Source organism: Cryptomeria japonica, chromosome 7 (genome assembly GCF_030272615.1).
Source record: "Cryptomeria japonica chromosome 7, Sugi_1.0, whole genome shotgun sequence".
Taxonomy (NCBI): domain Eukaryota; kingdom Viridiplantae; phylum Streptophyta; class Pinopsida; order Cupressales; family Cupressaceae; genus Cryptomeria; species Cryptomeria japonica.
In genome coordinates, this window is record NC_081411.1 from 756,198,262 (window position 1) to 756,214,787 (window position 16,526).

At 36.5% G+C, this 16,526-nt stretch overlaps 1 protein-coding gene across 2 annotated transcripts in view; it reads right to left on the bottom strand.

Annotated features, from left to right (window-relative positions):
• Positions 1-3,686, bottom strand: part of LOC131074584 (uncharacterized) — a 49,475-nt gene extending 45,789 nt beyond the window's left edge. Inside the window, exons 1-4 of one of the 2 annotated variants that reach the window (XM_058011219.2) lie at positions 3,496-3,685; positions 2,954-3,096; positions 2,647-2,854; positions 2,222-2,562 (exon numbers count right to left, since the gene is read on the bottom strand). In XM_058011219.2, the coding sequence (XP_057867202.1) occupies positions 2,435-2,562; positions 2,647-2,854; positions 2,954-3,096; positions 3,496-3,568 (552 nt within the window). In that variant the 5' untranslated portion in view covers positions 3,569-3,685 and the 3' untranslated portion in view covers positions 2,222-2,434. Of the gene's footprint in view, positions 1-2,221; positions 2,563-2,646; positions 2,855-2,953; positions 3,097-3,495 lie in introns of those variants that run through there. The other variant, XM_058011220.2, reaches the window with a different exon arrangement.
• Positions 3,687-16,526: the final 12,840 nt, after the last annotated feature.

Genomic DNA, 16,526 nt, shown 5'->3' on the forward strand with positions numbered 1-16,526 from the left:
AGTTATTCCTATGTTTTAAAAATTTGCTAAGTTGATATCTCAACAGGGGTGCAAACATTTGTGATAACAACATGCAAATAGGGATAACTTCAAAGTTGTGATCCTAATAATGTAATATAGTTTGAGAGATTAGGTGTAAACAATTGATATTACCTTTTATGAGTTACCCAATTAAGGACATGTTAGAACCTATGGTTTGAATAGCACGGGATAGTAAAATTTTTAAATTATATGAGTTCAAGGATACTTAATACCTTGTTCCACATTATAATTTATCCTATATCTCTAAAATCAATTTATCATAGAGAAAAAACAAACTAGAGATCAATGATACCAAAAAATGGTACTTGGGTAAAGGAATGAAAAAAAAAGAAAAGTTCTAATAGGTCACTTGGTACAAATTACTAGTCAATTATGTTTCTAATATAAAGGATGCTATTAAGATAAATTTTTAAACACCTACAAAGACAAGGGAGAAAGTGGGGAATGTATGATAGAAATATTGAGAAGGAAAAATCTAAAGTTCTAAGGCAAAGGCATTAAGTGGAGAATGAATAAAAGGTAGGTTGGAATGAGAAAGTCCAATAAGTTGAAATGGACAAGGGAACAAGATGGAAACTTTTAAACTTTGGCATTCAATAAAGTCCATAAAATTATTAATATAAAACCTTTGTACTTAGAATTTTTCAAACCTTTATTAAATTTAACACATTGATATAGACATGGGTGATAAGTGATAACATCATATGTGAGATCTTTTACAAAAAGAGACCCATTATGATTCGTTATCAATGATTAATATTATAAGACCAAAATAGATAATGGGGGTTACTATTCAAATAGAATTTGACATTGTCAAATTGAGAATCAATAGAAGATATTTCTAAGATCTACACAATCACCCAATCCATTTTTCTTGATCTTTCACTATGTATCTTTATTTAATTTGATGTCAAGATTTATACCTTGGATTTTTTTTACAAGAAGTGCATATAAATGGAAAGATTTTCTTTCATTGTGGTTGGTTGCTTGAGTCAAACAAAGTTTACACTACTTTTTTCTATTATCTACACTTCTTTCATTCTACATTATGGATTAAAGTTAAATTCCTCTTCATATGTCAAAAAAAAGTAGGCATGGTAATCTAACATTGAGATCTATCTAAGATGACTAGGATTATAGTTGTGAACCTTTACACATAGAAAAAAATCAAAGTGAAAGAATAGGTGCGATATGTTTAAGGTTTTTCAACCTTTGTAGGTACCCTATTGGATTGTTTTATTATTAGGTAGTTCCCCGTAATTAAATTTCATATTTTAATTGCATTTTACTTAATAGTTTAGTCTACCTCAAATGAAGTGTCGGAATTTTTGTAAGGAATATAATGTTGTGTTGATATTTTGGATTCTGAGCCATTATCATAATATGGATAAATATAAAGGATTTGCAACACACCACTTTTTTTGGGATTCAATGGCAATTCTGGTGCTATCTTTTGACATATAGAAGATAAGAACAAGGGGAGTTAGTTTAAAATAATGACTAGCCATGACAAGTTTTAATATTATTTACCATGTGGTATATATTTTGAGATGGGATATTATGACAAGCTGTATGACCATGTTGATAGGTCAAACAAAGATTTATAGATACTTTATTGATTTAATATTTTTGCCAAATGACATGTAATAAGTGCATTGGAAATTGTGTCCAATTTAAGACACCATATTTTGAAAGATTTGTAACATCTAAAAAATATATACTTATATAGTTCCTAACTTTGAAGTCCATCTCACATTTTTTTTAAATGTTAAACATCCAAAATATTATTTTCACAAATTGTTTTCATTTCATCATTCTCTTTAATACATTGTTAACTTTTTTTTGTTTTATATTTTTATTTGGACGTACCCCTCACTCACTTATCCTCTTAATATTATATCTCTTTGCCATATAAATTAATTTTGGTATTCCATAAAATTAATACATAAAGTTTATCAAATTAAATTAAATTAATATAATATTAAAAACCAAAATGGAGTCAACGATACAATTATCTGTAACAAATTGTGAAATTTATCTAATTAACGTTTACCGTATGACTTCATTCAGGTCGTTCGTCATGGTAAGTTGAAATAAAAAGAGAATTTTATAAAATTAACACCTTGGCCTAAGACTTTTCATAACTTTTCAGAGGGCGAAATTTGTTTATACAAACTAATTAAAAGCCGAAAAGATACCAGCAAATCGTACTGATATGCTTCTTAATTAAAATCCTTCATGTAGATCGTACACAGAACCATAAATGCCTGACATTATTTAGATTGACAACATGCGAAATTCTAAATCCATAGATTACTTAATCTATAAATAATGGACAACATAGTATTGATTAAATACAATATTATTGGCAAAGAAGCATATAATATATGTTCTAGTAGGGTGCAGGGGCAACTCCAGCAAGGGAAAAGGTCTTCACAGTTGGCCCAGGTGCAACACTCTCGAACATCATTCTCCTGCTTCGTGTTTTGTGAGCTTCGCACAGGTGAGGTAAATATATTCCTGCAATCCTTATTCTTGTTACCATCTCTCTCAATAAACTAAATATATTCAGAAGGAGTGAATAAAGAATGATGGGGCACTTACCTTCTCCTGCAGCCAGATTGAGGTACAGATTCACAATGTTGGGGCAGCTGTTTTGGCACTTGTCTGAGCACAATTTAGAGGTGAAATCAGAATATGCGGAGAGATCGTCAGTGGACATACCCACACTCATTCTCTGCAAACCACAGCTTTGAAGGCACTCCTCACTCTCAATCCATTCCATCATCTTCTCCGCCATTACGCCCGATGACTGGAATATAATTGCACATGCACCACTCATTATTCAATAAAATTATCCTTGAAAGAAGAAAAGGCAAAAAGATGTGAGTTTTGTAAGAGGATGTATTGCCTGGCACTGGTATTCTACTGAAGATTCGTGTGTGGAGGGGACGAAAGTGTATTTCTTCTCCAGCACACAACGAGCTCCGGACGATGAAACAGAGAAAGCACACATCTCTACTGGCAGTTTTTCACATTCCACACCTCCTTCACCTGCATATAACAATCACCATTAACGACTTTTGAACATAACCTAATTAATTTTCATCAATCATAACATCTGATTGACTTCTTTCAACCTATGTAACTTTGACCAAGAGATCTAAAAGTTACTTTCTACAAAATAGAAAACTAATTTACTAGAAAAGACTCAAAAACCAGTAGATAGATCCGAGGTTTCTTCCTAGCCCTTACAACAGGTCACGGTCGATTTCACACATATATAGATCTAACGATTTTTAAATCTAAATATAATATATTGGCTGTAATTATGAATCTGTTCAAATTAGTCCGAAGAAAACGTACGTAACTTTTGTATTCATACGAACAGAAACAAATATTCAGAGAACCATTATTTCATCTGATAATGTTTTAAAAACAAGAATTACATACCCATCACCATAACGCTTCGCAAGCTGAAAAGCGCCAAACAGATGGCGAATGCAGCTCTCATTTCAAAAGCCATCTGTTAATGCAATCTACACAGTTTTTTGTTGCTCAAGCAAAATAAAAAGCAAGAAAGAGAGGAAACTTGAGGGACAAGAATTGAAGATATGAGATGATGAGCTGTGAAGAACAAAGCAAAGTGAGGAGCTGCATTTATAGGCGGGCTTTGGTCGACAACAAACGAGAAAAATTGAATGCCTGCGCAAGTTTCTGGTCATCGTACACAGCAAAATTGGCGTGGTCCACAAGGAATTTTGAAGGCGTACGTACTGGGAAATTTCTATCATGTGGAAAAGAAAATTCTAGGTAGCATCTTTATTCAAAGTTCGAATTTTCAACGAAAGATTGGTAGCATTTCTAAATCGCCTTATATTCGCCGGACGCGTGGTTTGCTACACGAGAAGTCGTTGTAAGTTGTTTTGTAATTCAAAAGATTAAAATTGACGAGAAGGGTGTATTTGACTTGGTCTCTCATCATATTTAAATAATCACAATCTAGGGGTCGGAATCATATTTGTGTTTGATTAAGATAAATGGGTTTTTGGTAGGGTTCAAATTATGCTATAAAGATAAAATAGTAGAATTACTCAAGACTAAATAATGAAAGTTGGAATTAGACAATAATTGAATCAATCTTATGAACCTTTATATCTTTCTTCCTTTTTTGAATTAGAGTCCAACCATAGCTATTAACTACACTCAAAGGTCGAGGAGGAGGAGAAGTAGGAACCCCTTTAGAAACTTCAATTAGAGATACATCACCATCATAATTTTTTTGTTAATAATTGTTATATATATTATTCAATTATAAAATTATAATTTAAATAATTGTAATTTTTAGGAGGAAGTGAAATTATATTATTCTTCATATATTCATTGTATAACATATAAGTGTGTTATTGCTATCTAAATTTCCAAATGTTTAGTTCATAATTATAAAAGAACATGAAAAAAATTAATATAATTTAGAAAAATATTATCTCCTTTTAAGATTAGATATTTACATGTATTATTACAATATTGTCTAATGTTCCCTTTTTAGTTGTAATTATCTACTCCTTTAAGGTTTTCCCTAAAAATTATAGATTACAAATCTTATTACTATTACATTTCAATACTTCTTAATTGTAGTAATATTGTTACATGTGTAGGTGTTATTACGATCAATTTTCAATCCACCTAATATTTACATTTCATATTCTTTCCTTTTATTAGTTTTTGTGATTCTAAAAGACAACAAACAAATGCGATAATTAAAATACATGAAATTATTGAGGAAAATCACTTGAGTGAAAAAACGACACAAGAAATCACATACTTAAAAAGAAAGTACTAAATACAAATGCTACCATAACAATATAGACTAAATAAAAAATAGAATACCTATATAATATACTGAGACACAATTGAGAGAATAGAAAAAAATATCATTCTTGAACACATGCACTATGATTAAAATCAAGGATGGACATCCAATTCACCACCTCCTTGCAATTGTAAAACCAACCATCTGTTAGGATTAATGATAGTCCCAAAGATACTGAGAAGGGGGGTGAATCAGTATCTAACCGGTTAACAAAATCTTTAACCTTATTAAGAATTTTGCATTCCAAAATAGTGTACCGGTAAACAAGAATTAACACAGTAAATAGGAACAGTAAAGATAACATAGAAAACACACCATAACACAAGATGTTTAACAAGGAAACTCGGTGTGGAAAAAACCTCGGTGGGATTTGTGACCCACAATATTCACTCACTGGCCTATGAATGAATATTACTTACAAGAGGGGTCTGCACATGAAGGAAGGCCAACTGCCTAGAGCTCACTACTCAATTACAAATGGAAGTCTCACTGACTTACAAAATGGATTATGAGAATCCAATATAATGTACTAATACAATTCAGCATCTTCTATGCCAGGTTTAGTACCGGTTTAAGCTCATACTATAACCATAAACCCTTATACAAAATATGCCTTAAGATTCGCTTATCACTTCTACATTATCCATGTATCCATCCTATGTCAAAATGATTTACAAGATCTCATACATATATGAGTCTTATTACAATATGTCATGTCGGCTTTACAAAAGATATTTACAATTAAATACAATAAACAAAAGTTGTTCCTATCGGCTAGGGTGTCGGTATACATTCTTACGGCTTTCGATGAAGTGTCTGCTAGTGATTTACCAGATGAATTCTTGGTGGCTTCCTATAGGTTGCTGGTAGGTTGCCAGTAGGTTGGCATCAATGACAACACCATCATTTCTCACTAGAGTGTAGAATGCCAACACCATCAGAAGACAACACCATCACTAGGGATCAAATTCCTCTTACTGGAAGGCCCACTTTGAACTGTATTATTAAAAACTAAGATCACCTTGACCTACAATGAAAAAAATTATAGAATCATCTAAGTTATCAAAGATAATGCCTCTAATTAAATATAAACACCTAACTAAGTGATTCTAATGATCATATTCAAAATATGAAAGAGTATAGCCACTCACCACCTCAAGCGTTCCTTTAATGTGAGATACGACCATGTCTTTAATCACCATCCTTATACATTTTTAGAATCAAATTATCATGACCATGCCACAACTTAGGGCTTAACTTCTTACATATAGAGGTTTAGCTCCATCACACACCAAAACGATTTGATCTATGATTAAATTCTATTGGTTAACATTTGTAGTCTCCATATCTAAATTATCATTAAGAAATTATACAAAATTACAACTTTGATACATAAACTTTTACCTCTTATTTAGTGTCTTTTTCCCAAATTAGACATTAAATATTTTTTTGAATTTCTCTACATGAATATTGTATTGTCCCTCCTTGACTCACCTTGTATTTTGTGTATCGAGATCGTATTTCGCTAGCTTAGTCTATCTTATGAAGATTTGATTGTATCATTCTATGTACTAACCCTACTTTATGATGATGATTTTGTAAGATATGTTTGTATTGGGTGACTGTCTTCGTGAAAGGGATGATGCATTATCTCTCATCGGGAGCATGACAAGGTGTTGCGATTCTCTTTCACTTGCATGTTTTTGATTAAGGGAAAATAGGTTTTGAGGGGACCAGAAACCCTATACTCCAGGTTTTGAAGGAACCCAAAACTCTCAGATTTTGCCAGGATTTGGAACCTACAGAGAATCTTCTGCCAGTAGAGATAGGCCCATAAAATCAGCAGACCATATCATCCAATTTGGAAAGTGCCAGCCAAAAGTCACCACTACCACAATCAGGAAAAAGCCAGCCAGACTAAAAGAAAATCATTATAAAATCTACTCTTAACATAGCCTAAGCCTATTAGTGAAGTTGATGAACTCCCTCATCTAAACATTAGGGATTTTCCGGCTTCCCCTCCCCATATACATAAAAATCAAGCAGCAAAAGGCTAACCTGTCCCTTAACCAAAAACCAACACAAACTAAGTTGGGCCCTTTCAAACTGTCAGCATCCAACCAAACATAAAAATAAAAATGGGGGGTTTGAAAGGATCCCCTAACCTTCCAAATGGGATTTAAAATGCCTCCCAAAACCATCAAAATGAACAAAGAAAACCACAAAAGATCCTTCAAAAACCCCACCTCAATAGGGGAAAGAGAAAGAAAGCCAACCAACCTACCATCCTTGGTTCTCCTATAGAGACAAAATCAGGCATTGACAACCCTACGCAAATCCAACCCACCCTCCACAATACTGGTCAAAAGACCAAGAAGGCCCTTAAACCACCCGATCACCATGCAGCCACTCCACCTCCATAGGAGGGCAAATTACCTTAAGAGGAAAACCATGGAAATGAGCAACAAGAAAACAAGCCCTCAGAGAGATACTAGTAGGAGAAGCATCGAGGGTATACACCAAAGAATCAGGTGTGCCGCAAGTGTTTAGCTCCATCACCAAAGGAACAAATCCCACCTTGAAAGGGGGAAAAAGGTTCATTAGAAGGAGAAGCCGCACCAGCCACAACCTGAGATCCAACCAGCCTCTGTCAGGAAAAAAAACCTTTGAAAAGGAAACTCCAGCTCTAGACCCAGAGAATATCTCCACCTCAATAGGAGATAACACCACCATTACAGGCATAGAGAGCAAAAAAGGAAGCCAAAAAGACACTGTAACCTTAGGAAAATCCACGCAAGTCCAATCCACCTCCATAGGAAAGGAGAACAACTCATAAAGAGAAGCCAAGGTAAATGTCCAGGAAAAGACAGCGATAGAGAGGCTAAACAGAGGACCCACAAAAGGCCTAGACTATACAAAACAAACCCCACATAAAAAAGGAACCATGAAAGGTCCATGCCACACAAAATAAGTCCGAACATAGCAGGCACCAATAGGAGACAAAGCCTCCATCGCAAGGTCTCCAAAGGCAGAGCACACACAAGGGCGGCCCCTGCAAGAACTCGAGACAATGGCAGGGAAGGGAAGAGGGGGCCCCAAGTGCCAAAGAACCTCCGACAACCACTCCCTACTACATACAACCCTCTGTTTCCACCCATCGCCATCTGCATCTTCATTTTCCCCGCCATCATCTGCTGTCTCTGTAGAGCCACAATCCCTCAAAACCCTAGCAGAGCTTCCTAATGCTCTCCCGCCCATGTATGTTGATGATGACTTTCTGATTGAACTAAATGTTGTCCAACTCTTAAGATATTGTATATGTGTTCTTTTGTGTTTATCGGTGGATGTAGGATTGAAGGTACCGCATATTGACTCCACTTGGTCTCACAGGTCTAAGCGTGTCCTAATCCTAATGGCATTTGTTGGAGATGATTTGGTTTTCCCTCACCTACTCATGGTCTTGTATGCTCACCTTGTCGGTCTTGTATATTATGATATTGTATATATGTTCTTTTGTATTATTTGGTGGATGTAGGATTGAAGGTACCGCACATTGACTCCACCTGGTCTCACAGGTCTGAGCATGTCCTAATCCCAATGGCATTTGTTGGAGATGACTTGGTTTTTCCTCACCTACTCATGGTCTTGTATGCTCACCTTCTTGGTCTTGTATATTATGATATTGTATATATGTTCTTTTGTATTATTCGGTGGATGTAGGATTGAAGGTATCGCACATTGACTCCACCTGGTCTCATAGGTCTGAGCGTGTTTTAATCCCAATGGAATTTGTTGGAGATGATTTGGCTTTCCCTCACCTACTCATGGTCTTGTATGCTCACCTTGTCAGTCTTGTCAGGTGTAAGTGTTGTCTAGTCTTGAGTTGGTATCTCATTCTATCTATGTGTGGTTGGTTATATGTGTCTGTATGATTTATTATTGATTGTTGTAAAGTCTCCCCTAAGTGAAAACCATCAACCCTAGTGACTCCCTCTTCTCTCTCCTTGGAGTTGTTTCTATATGAGTTTCAAGGGTTGTTATAGCAAGGATACCCTCTTTTGTAAAGAAATGTGGAAAGAATGATTGAACTAAGAAATGCATGTAGAAGCAAGAAAGATTCACTTATAAATAGAGAAAGGGATATGATATGAAGCTGCGGACCTGGAATTAGCAGTAAAATGTCGAGATGGCACTGTCCTGCAAATTTGAGCGAAAGTTGACGGGACGATGGCGCCCGGCATGCACACATCCCTCCGAAAAATCCGCGAAACGAAGGGGGATCTGTTCGTCTCTGCACAAGGATTCTAGATCTTGAATTACAGTCGCGTACCTGCAACCTACACACAGAAAAGTGAAGACGATTGGGGGGTTAGGGATTAGGGGTTTGCCCTTAGGTCAAACCTCAGTTTTGGAATTAACCAAGAAATGAGAAATGCTGTAAATGTAAATGATTGTAAAACAAGTACTAGTACCTTGTTGTAAGAATGTTTGTATTCTTACATGTGAAGGTGTAGATGTTGTTGTATGTTGTATGTTGTATGTTGTATGTGGTATGTGATATGTGATCTCCTCTTCAATGGTTGAATCCTTGTCTTGAATGCAACACTTAGCCTTGAATGGAGACTTAGAATGATCAATTGCTTGAAGGAATGCTTGAATGCTTGAATGCTTGAATATCGTTTCCACATCTTGTACACATATGTCCTTCCTCCTTTTTATCTCTACTCCAAATGGGAGAGGAAAATGTAGTTTATATACTTGTCAATTAGGGCTGATAGACTGATTTTTCCGACCTTGGGCCGACCAGGAAGTGTTATTTTCCAATTTGCAAACTTAAAGACCTGAAGCCCCATAGGAGACCAGGCCCAAAATAGGGCCAGGGACCAGGGCGCTGGGCGCCATGGTCCTGGGGGACTAGGGCGCTGGGTGCCCTAGTCTTGAAGGACCAGGGCGCTGGGCGCTCTGGTCCCACGTCCCTGGACAACAGGGTGCAAGGAGGAATCAGGCAGGGTGCTTTAAAAATGCAGTTTTTGATGTTGTGGACAAGTTTCGGGGTCTCCATTCAGGTTCCGTGTTGCATCACCATCGTGAAGACCCAAATACAGTCAAAATTGCAAGTGTCGCAATTTTAGGACACTACATTTAGGCCCCACTTTAGCGGGAGTATAAGCATATGCTCATACTTCCGGTAAAGTTCAAGGAAACAACATTGAAAAACTTTCACCACGTCAAGGAGGCAAGATACACCAAGCCCCCAGTGGACTAAGGATCTTACAACTACGATTGACAAAGTAAAAGGGAAGATCACGAGGGAGAACCATGACTATCAGTAGTAAGGTTCCCTCACTATGAGTCATGCAAGAAAGATATCAAAAATTTTCAAGGCAAAGCTAAATTTGTCAAGAAATTTTTAAGTATCTTGAAAAGATATGAACGGGATGTATGCCCCCCTATGTTAAAGCGATTGCACATGCCTCACCGGGGGTGATTGCTTTAAGGTAGTGATACATATAAGAAATGAGAAAGGAGCACGTTATCACAAGGATTTAGCCCCAAGTGTGAGATAAGCCCAAGGATAATAGACACAAAACACAAAGCACAAGGTGACTTCGCTTTTGTCAGAGTCAGTATGTTGTATGATAATTCATGTATATCATATGTATGTATGCATAATTGTTCTTCATTCCCCAATCAAGGAAGGTCACCTAGAAGAAGGGAACACATGTATCTTTTGAGTCAACATGAGAGAGACCAAAAGAGATCTCAATGTTTTGCATCGTCCTCAAGTAGACAACACTAAGGACAACAAATAGAAGAAGTAACAAAAGAGAGGAGGAGAGAATCTGCTATGCTAATGAACTAGTCTAGCACGTCATCTACCCCCCGATCTTGCTGATCAACATTTCGGGAAGGTAGGGAACACGCTAGAGGAGGAACATTCAACATAGCAGATGGAGCTATCACAAGATCCAAACAAGGGCTATGTTCATGTTCCAAGCCACATTGTTCTTGTCTAGGAGCTAGGATAAGTGCTTTAGAAAATTCATTAGATAAATGGTTATCAATATCAACAAGTTCATATTCACTATCAGAAGCAAGAGAAGCAACATTTTCATCATGAATAACATTTTCATCTATATCATCATCAAGATTTATAAAAATAGGATCTTTAACTCGCACAGGATCAAGATCATCATGCATCTTATGTTTAGGAGATTTTGGCTCAATTTTCGGCTGAGGAGAAAATGGAATAATGCTTGTTGAAGGTGTTTTTGGGGATTGCAAAGTTTGAGAGGCAGCTGCCTGAGCTCTAAGATGATGCTTTCGTCAGCGTTCACGTGCAGAATGATTTCATCTAGTCTTAGTAGGAAGTTGAGAAGATTGAGGAGGAGGAATGTTCTCATCCTTATCACTTGGGTGTTTAGGTTGTGGTCTCTTAGGCTGAACAATAGGAGAAGAGGAAGGTCTCTTCTCTCCATAAGAGGAAGGAGGAGGAACTGCTCCATATAAGGGAGGAATACTCGATTTAGGAAGGAGACGAAGTCCATCATGACGAGGAGGGATAGGTCTACTTTTAGGAAGTTTATTAGATATAGGCATAGTCACATCCATAGGGATGGGTTGGGAATCTTCTTGAGGAAAGACATTAGTTCTATCTTTCAAAGGAAGAACTTCCTTCTCAAGAACGATAGGAATATCAAGTTTGGGTGTTCTAGGTTCACTTAGAGATAGAATCATATCTTTAGTCCACTTTTGATAAGATTTGAAAAGATGATCACTTTGCGGAGGAAGAGATTGGAATTGTTTAGGCCAAAAGCAATCAATAGGAATGCTAGAAGTTCTTTCAGTTGGTTTAAAGAGACTATGATTGACAGTAACAACTTCACCATTATGGGGAAATTTCAAACACTTGTGAATAGGAGAAGCAATAGCTTTCATGGAAGATAGCCAAGGATAGCCTAGCTTCACACGAAATTGTTCAGATGATGGAATAATAGCAAAGTCCACATCAAGGGATTTGTTATGGACCTCAATAGGTAATGTAATAGAACCAATTGCAGGAGAAGAAAATGCATCAAATAATTTCACAACCACATTTGTTTCATCATAGATCACTTGATTCAATTGCAAAGTAAAAAGGAATTCTTCAGTAATGACATTAACCATGCAAGAAGGATCAATAAGCACTCCACGGCAAGGTGTATTTTTTACTTTTGCAACTATATATAAAGGACCATCAGGTGCCCTGATAGTTTCACTAGAATCAAAGGTGATGGAAAGTTCTTTAGGGATTTTCTGCTGCTCCACAAAGTTAATCACATTCAGAGTCATGGACACAAGATCATCAGGTGAGACAGAGGAATCATTAGTATCAATCGCATTAGAGGTATGAGAAGGTAATGGATCAGTAAAAATCTGAAGATTTCGGTTAGGAGGAGCTACAGATGTGTTGCCTGTATCATTCACTCCAGAAACAGAGATAGTATTATTATCAATCAAATCTTGAATTTTACCCTTTAAAGAAAAACATTTTTCAGTATCATGCCCAGGTTGACGATGAAATTGACAAAAAGATTTGTTATCAAAATAGGGTGAATTAATCTTTGTAGGATCTATTTGCTTATAGGAGGAAGAGTAAGCACATTTTGTTGCAATAACTTATTTATAATACTATGCAATGATTCATTCAAAGGAGTAAACTTTCTTTCTTTCTTAAAAAACTTAGAAATAGGAGGCAAACCTGATGCTGCATTCACATTGTTGTTGATGATGTTTTCATTGAATTTAATGGACTCTCTATTCGGTTTAAACTTCCCAAATGGTTGTTGACTACTATCACCCTTATCACTCGGAGTCATAGGATGTGATTGTTCCATTTGACTCACAGTCAGTTGATAATTGTGAAGAGTTGCACACAACTGTTGGAAAGAAGTAAACTCAGAAAACAAAAGTTTTTCTTTAATATCTTTTTGTAAATTAGAAATAAAGATTCTTTGAATATCATTGTCAGGCACTAGAAATTTGAGCATACAAATGCTTATATCTACCAATGAAATCAGTCACTTTTTCTTTAACACCTTGTTTACAATGCATTAAATCAATCAAAGTAACTTTAGGACTTATATTGTTTTGAAATTGTTGAATGAAAGCATTTGCAAGTTGTTCAAAAGAAGAAATAGAATAGGAAGGCAATGAGCAATACCATTGTAGGGCTTTGTCTCTTAATGTTCTAGTAAACAGTTTTGCAAGCAACCTTTGGTCATAACCAAAATCAGTACATATTGTTTGAAAAGTCTTAACATGTGTTAGAGGATCACCCTTACCATTATAAAGCTCCAAATGTGGAATTTCAACATGTTTAGGGGGAATAGCTCGGACAATGTCAAGAGAAAGTGGGCTCACAACATCAAATGTGGGCACACTAAACTTAGATTGATTCATAGAGGCAATTTGTTGCTGTAAAGAAGAGACAGTTTGTGCAAGATTGTTAATGGTCACTTCAGTCGAAGAGTTCATATTAGACGTGTTAGATTGTGATGGAGGTGTTATGTTATTGAAAGAAGGTAGAGAGTACGGTGGTGGGACACTATGATAGTTAGTCATAGGAGATGATTGGACAGGAGGAACACTACAAGGAGGAATGGAAAACGAATTGCCCCCTTGTGTCATGTTCATTTGTGATGATATAATAGGAACACTTATTGAAGGAATGAATGAAGAAGTCAGATTGAATGAAGGAAGAGGGTTGATTGAAGAAGAGGGATTGCCCCCATGACTAGTGATCATAGGAGGAATGTCTTGTATTGAAGTAGTCATTATGTTTGATGTAAAAGTAGGTATACTAGCAATAGAAGTCGTCAAAGGAATAGAATGATTATCTTGAGTAGGAGGTTGTGTATAACCCAAAGTTTCAGCACAACTCTTCATAGGCATCACATTTGAATCCACAATGTGTGCAATACAACGCAAAATATCAATTCCATTCTTATCACTTTGAAGCATACGTTTTAGACCCTCAATTAAAGGAAGAGCTTGACTATCAGGGTATTCTTGAGACATCCATTGTCGAAAATCATCAAATTGGTTATCCAATTTTGAAAGTTGTTCTACAGAAACCTCATGGAGAGCTTCTTCATCATTAAGAGGATTAGAGGAATTACCCATGTCCTCATTAAAAAGGCCATTCAAATTAGATTCCATCTCCTCAGTAATTAAACCTTGGAAGGACTTAATTCTAAGGCTTCGTCTAACGGGAATAGTGTAAGTAGGACTTATTGTTGTAAAACTCATGCACTAAAGAAAGAGACAAGATTTTGAATTTTAGAGGTAGCAAATTTCAGTAAAATCAGCCAATCTTCTAGATTTAAGCTGTTAAATACAATCAGGACAATCTCCCGAAATTTCGGAAAAAATGTCAGGGACCGTGGTGCTCGGGGTGCACACGGTCCTCGCAACTTTTTTCAAAATTTGCAAGGATGAAAGTTATGATGATTTTACAGCTAACCTGAAAGAATTGAGTGATTTTACGGTCTGTAGATAGGCCAAATTAAAGTTGTAATCTCAAAATTGAACCCTACCCAGATTGTTGAAAAATGCAAAATTTGAATTTTGAAAAAGAGAGGGAAACTGAAACTTTGAATTTTATGATTTTAGAGGGAATGCTGAAAACAATGAAAGTTTTGAAATTTAACAATTGACTCAATTTCACGCAAAATTCAATTTTGAAAGCGGAAATCAAAGTTGTTGTAATTAAGCACTTAATTTCAAAAGTCACAAATTGCAAAAATTTGAATAAATCACTGAAATTTCAAATGAATGCCAACACACTTTTCAAATTTAGGACTGTAAGAAACACAATTTTGACATGAATTTCAATTTCAACAATTTTTGAATGATTAGAGGCCTCAATCCAAGCAATCGCTAGACCAACTTTGACTGTAATTTTGAAGGTGTTAAAATTGATAAAATCAGCCAAAATTCTAGATTTTAGCAGAAAAATACAGTAAGATCTAGCTCCCAAAATTTCGGAAAAAATGTCGAGGACGATGGCGCTCGGGGTGCACACGGTCCTCGCAACTTTTTTCCAAATTTTCAGGGATGAAAGATATTGTGATTTTATTGCGGAATCCAAAGTTACAGCCGATTTGGAGGTGTTTTGATTAGTGAAATTATCAGTCAAAGGTTGAATCAATAAGGTCTTAAAAATTAGGGTTTTGACATTTAACCACTTAATTTTCAGAATTAAAGAACAAATATGAATTGACAATTTGCAATAGAAGGGTAGATCTGAAACAAGTATTAACAATTAAACATTTCACAAGTTTAATTACTTAAAAAGAAAATTTTAGGGTTTTTATGCAATCAACCTCTAAAATTTGCAAAAGATCAAACATGGAAATATAATTAGGAAAGCAAAATTTTCTGATCTAACCATGAATAATTAGAAAGGATGTTCATGTCAGGTTCACCAAAATGTAAAGCGGAAAAATCGAACCCTAGTCGTTCTCCCCTCCCCAACTCCAAGGAGAGAGAAGGGGGAGTCACTAGGGTTGATGGTTTTCACTTAGGGGAGACTTTACATTCAAAAGAGGGGTTGAAACCCACAAGATCCAATCCCACACAATGCAAGATTGGATTCTATATGAGTTTCAAGGGTTGTTATAGCAAGGATACCCTCTTTTGTAAAGAAATGTGGAAAGAATGATTGAACTAAGAAATGCATGTAGAAGCAAGAAAGATTCACTTATAAACAGAGATAGGGATATGATATGAAGCTGCGGACCTGGAATTAGCAGTAAAATGTCGAGACGGCACTGTCCTACAAATTTGAGTGAAAGTTGACGGGACGATGGCGCCCGGCGTGCACACGGTCCTCCGAAAAATCCGCGAAACGAAGGGGGATCTGTTCGTCCCTGCACAAGGATTCCAGATCTTCAATTACAATCGCGTACCTGCAACCTACACACAAAAAAGCGAAGATGATTGGGGGGTTAGGGATTAGGGGTTTGCCCTTAGGTCAAACCCCGGTTTTGGAATTAACCAAGAAATGAGAAATGCTGTAAATGTAAATGATTGTAAAACAAGTACTAGTACCTTGTTGTCAGAATGTTTGTATTCTTACATGCGAAGGTGTAGATGTTGTTGTATGTTATATGTGGTATGTGATATGTGATCTCCTCTTCAATGGTTGAATCCTTGTCTTGAATGCAACACTTAGCCTTGAATGGAGACTTACAATGATCAATTGCTTGAAGGAATGCTTGAATTCTTGAATGCTTGAATGCTTGAATATCGTTTCCACGTCTTGTACACATATGTCCTTCCTCTTGTTTATCTCTACTCCAAATGGGAGAGGAAAATGTAGTTTATATACTTGTCAATTAGGGCTGATAGACTGATTTTTCCGACCTTGGGCCGACCAGGAAGTGTTATTTTCCAATTTGCAAACTTAAAGACCCGAAGCCCCATAGGAGACCGGGCCCAAAATAGGGCCAGGGACCAGGGCACTGGGCGCCATGGTCTTGGGGGACCAGGGCGCTGGGCGCCCTAGTCCTGAAGGACCACGGCGCTGGGCACTCTGGTCCCACCTCCCGGGACAGCAGGGTGCTGG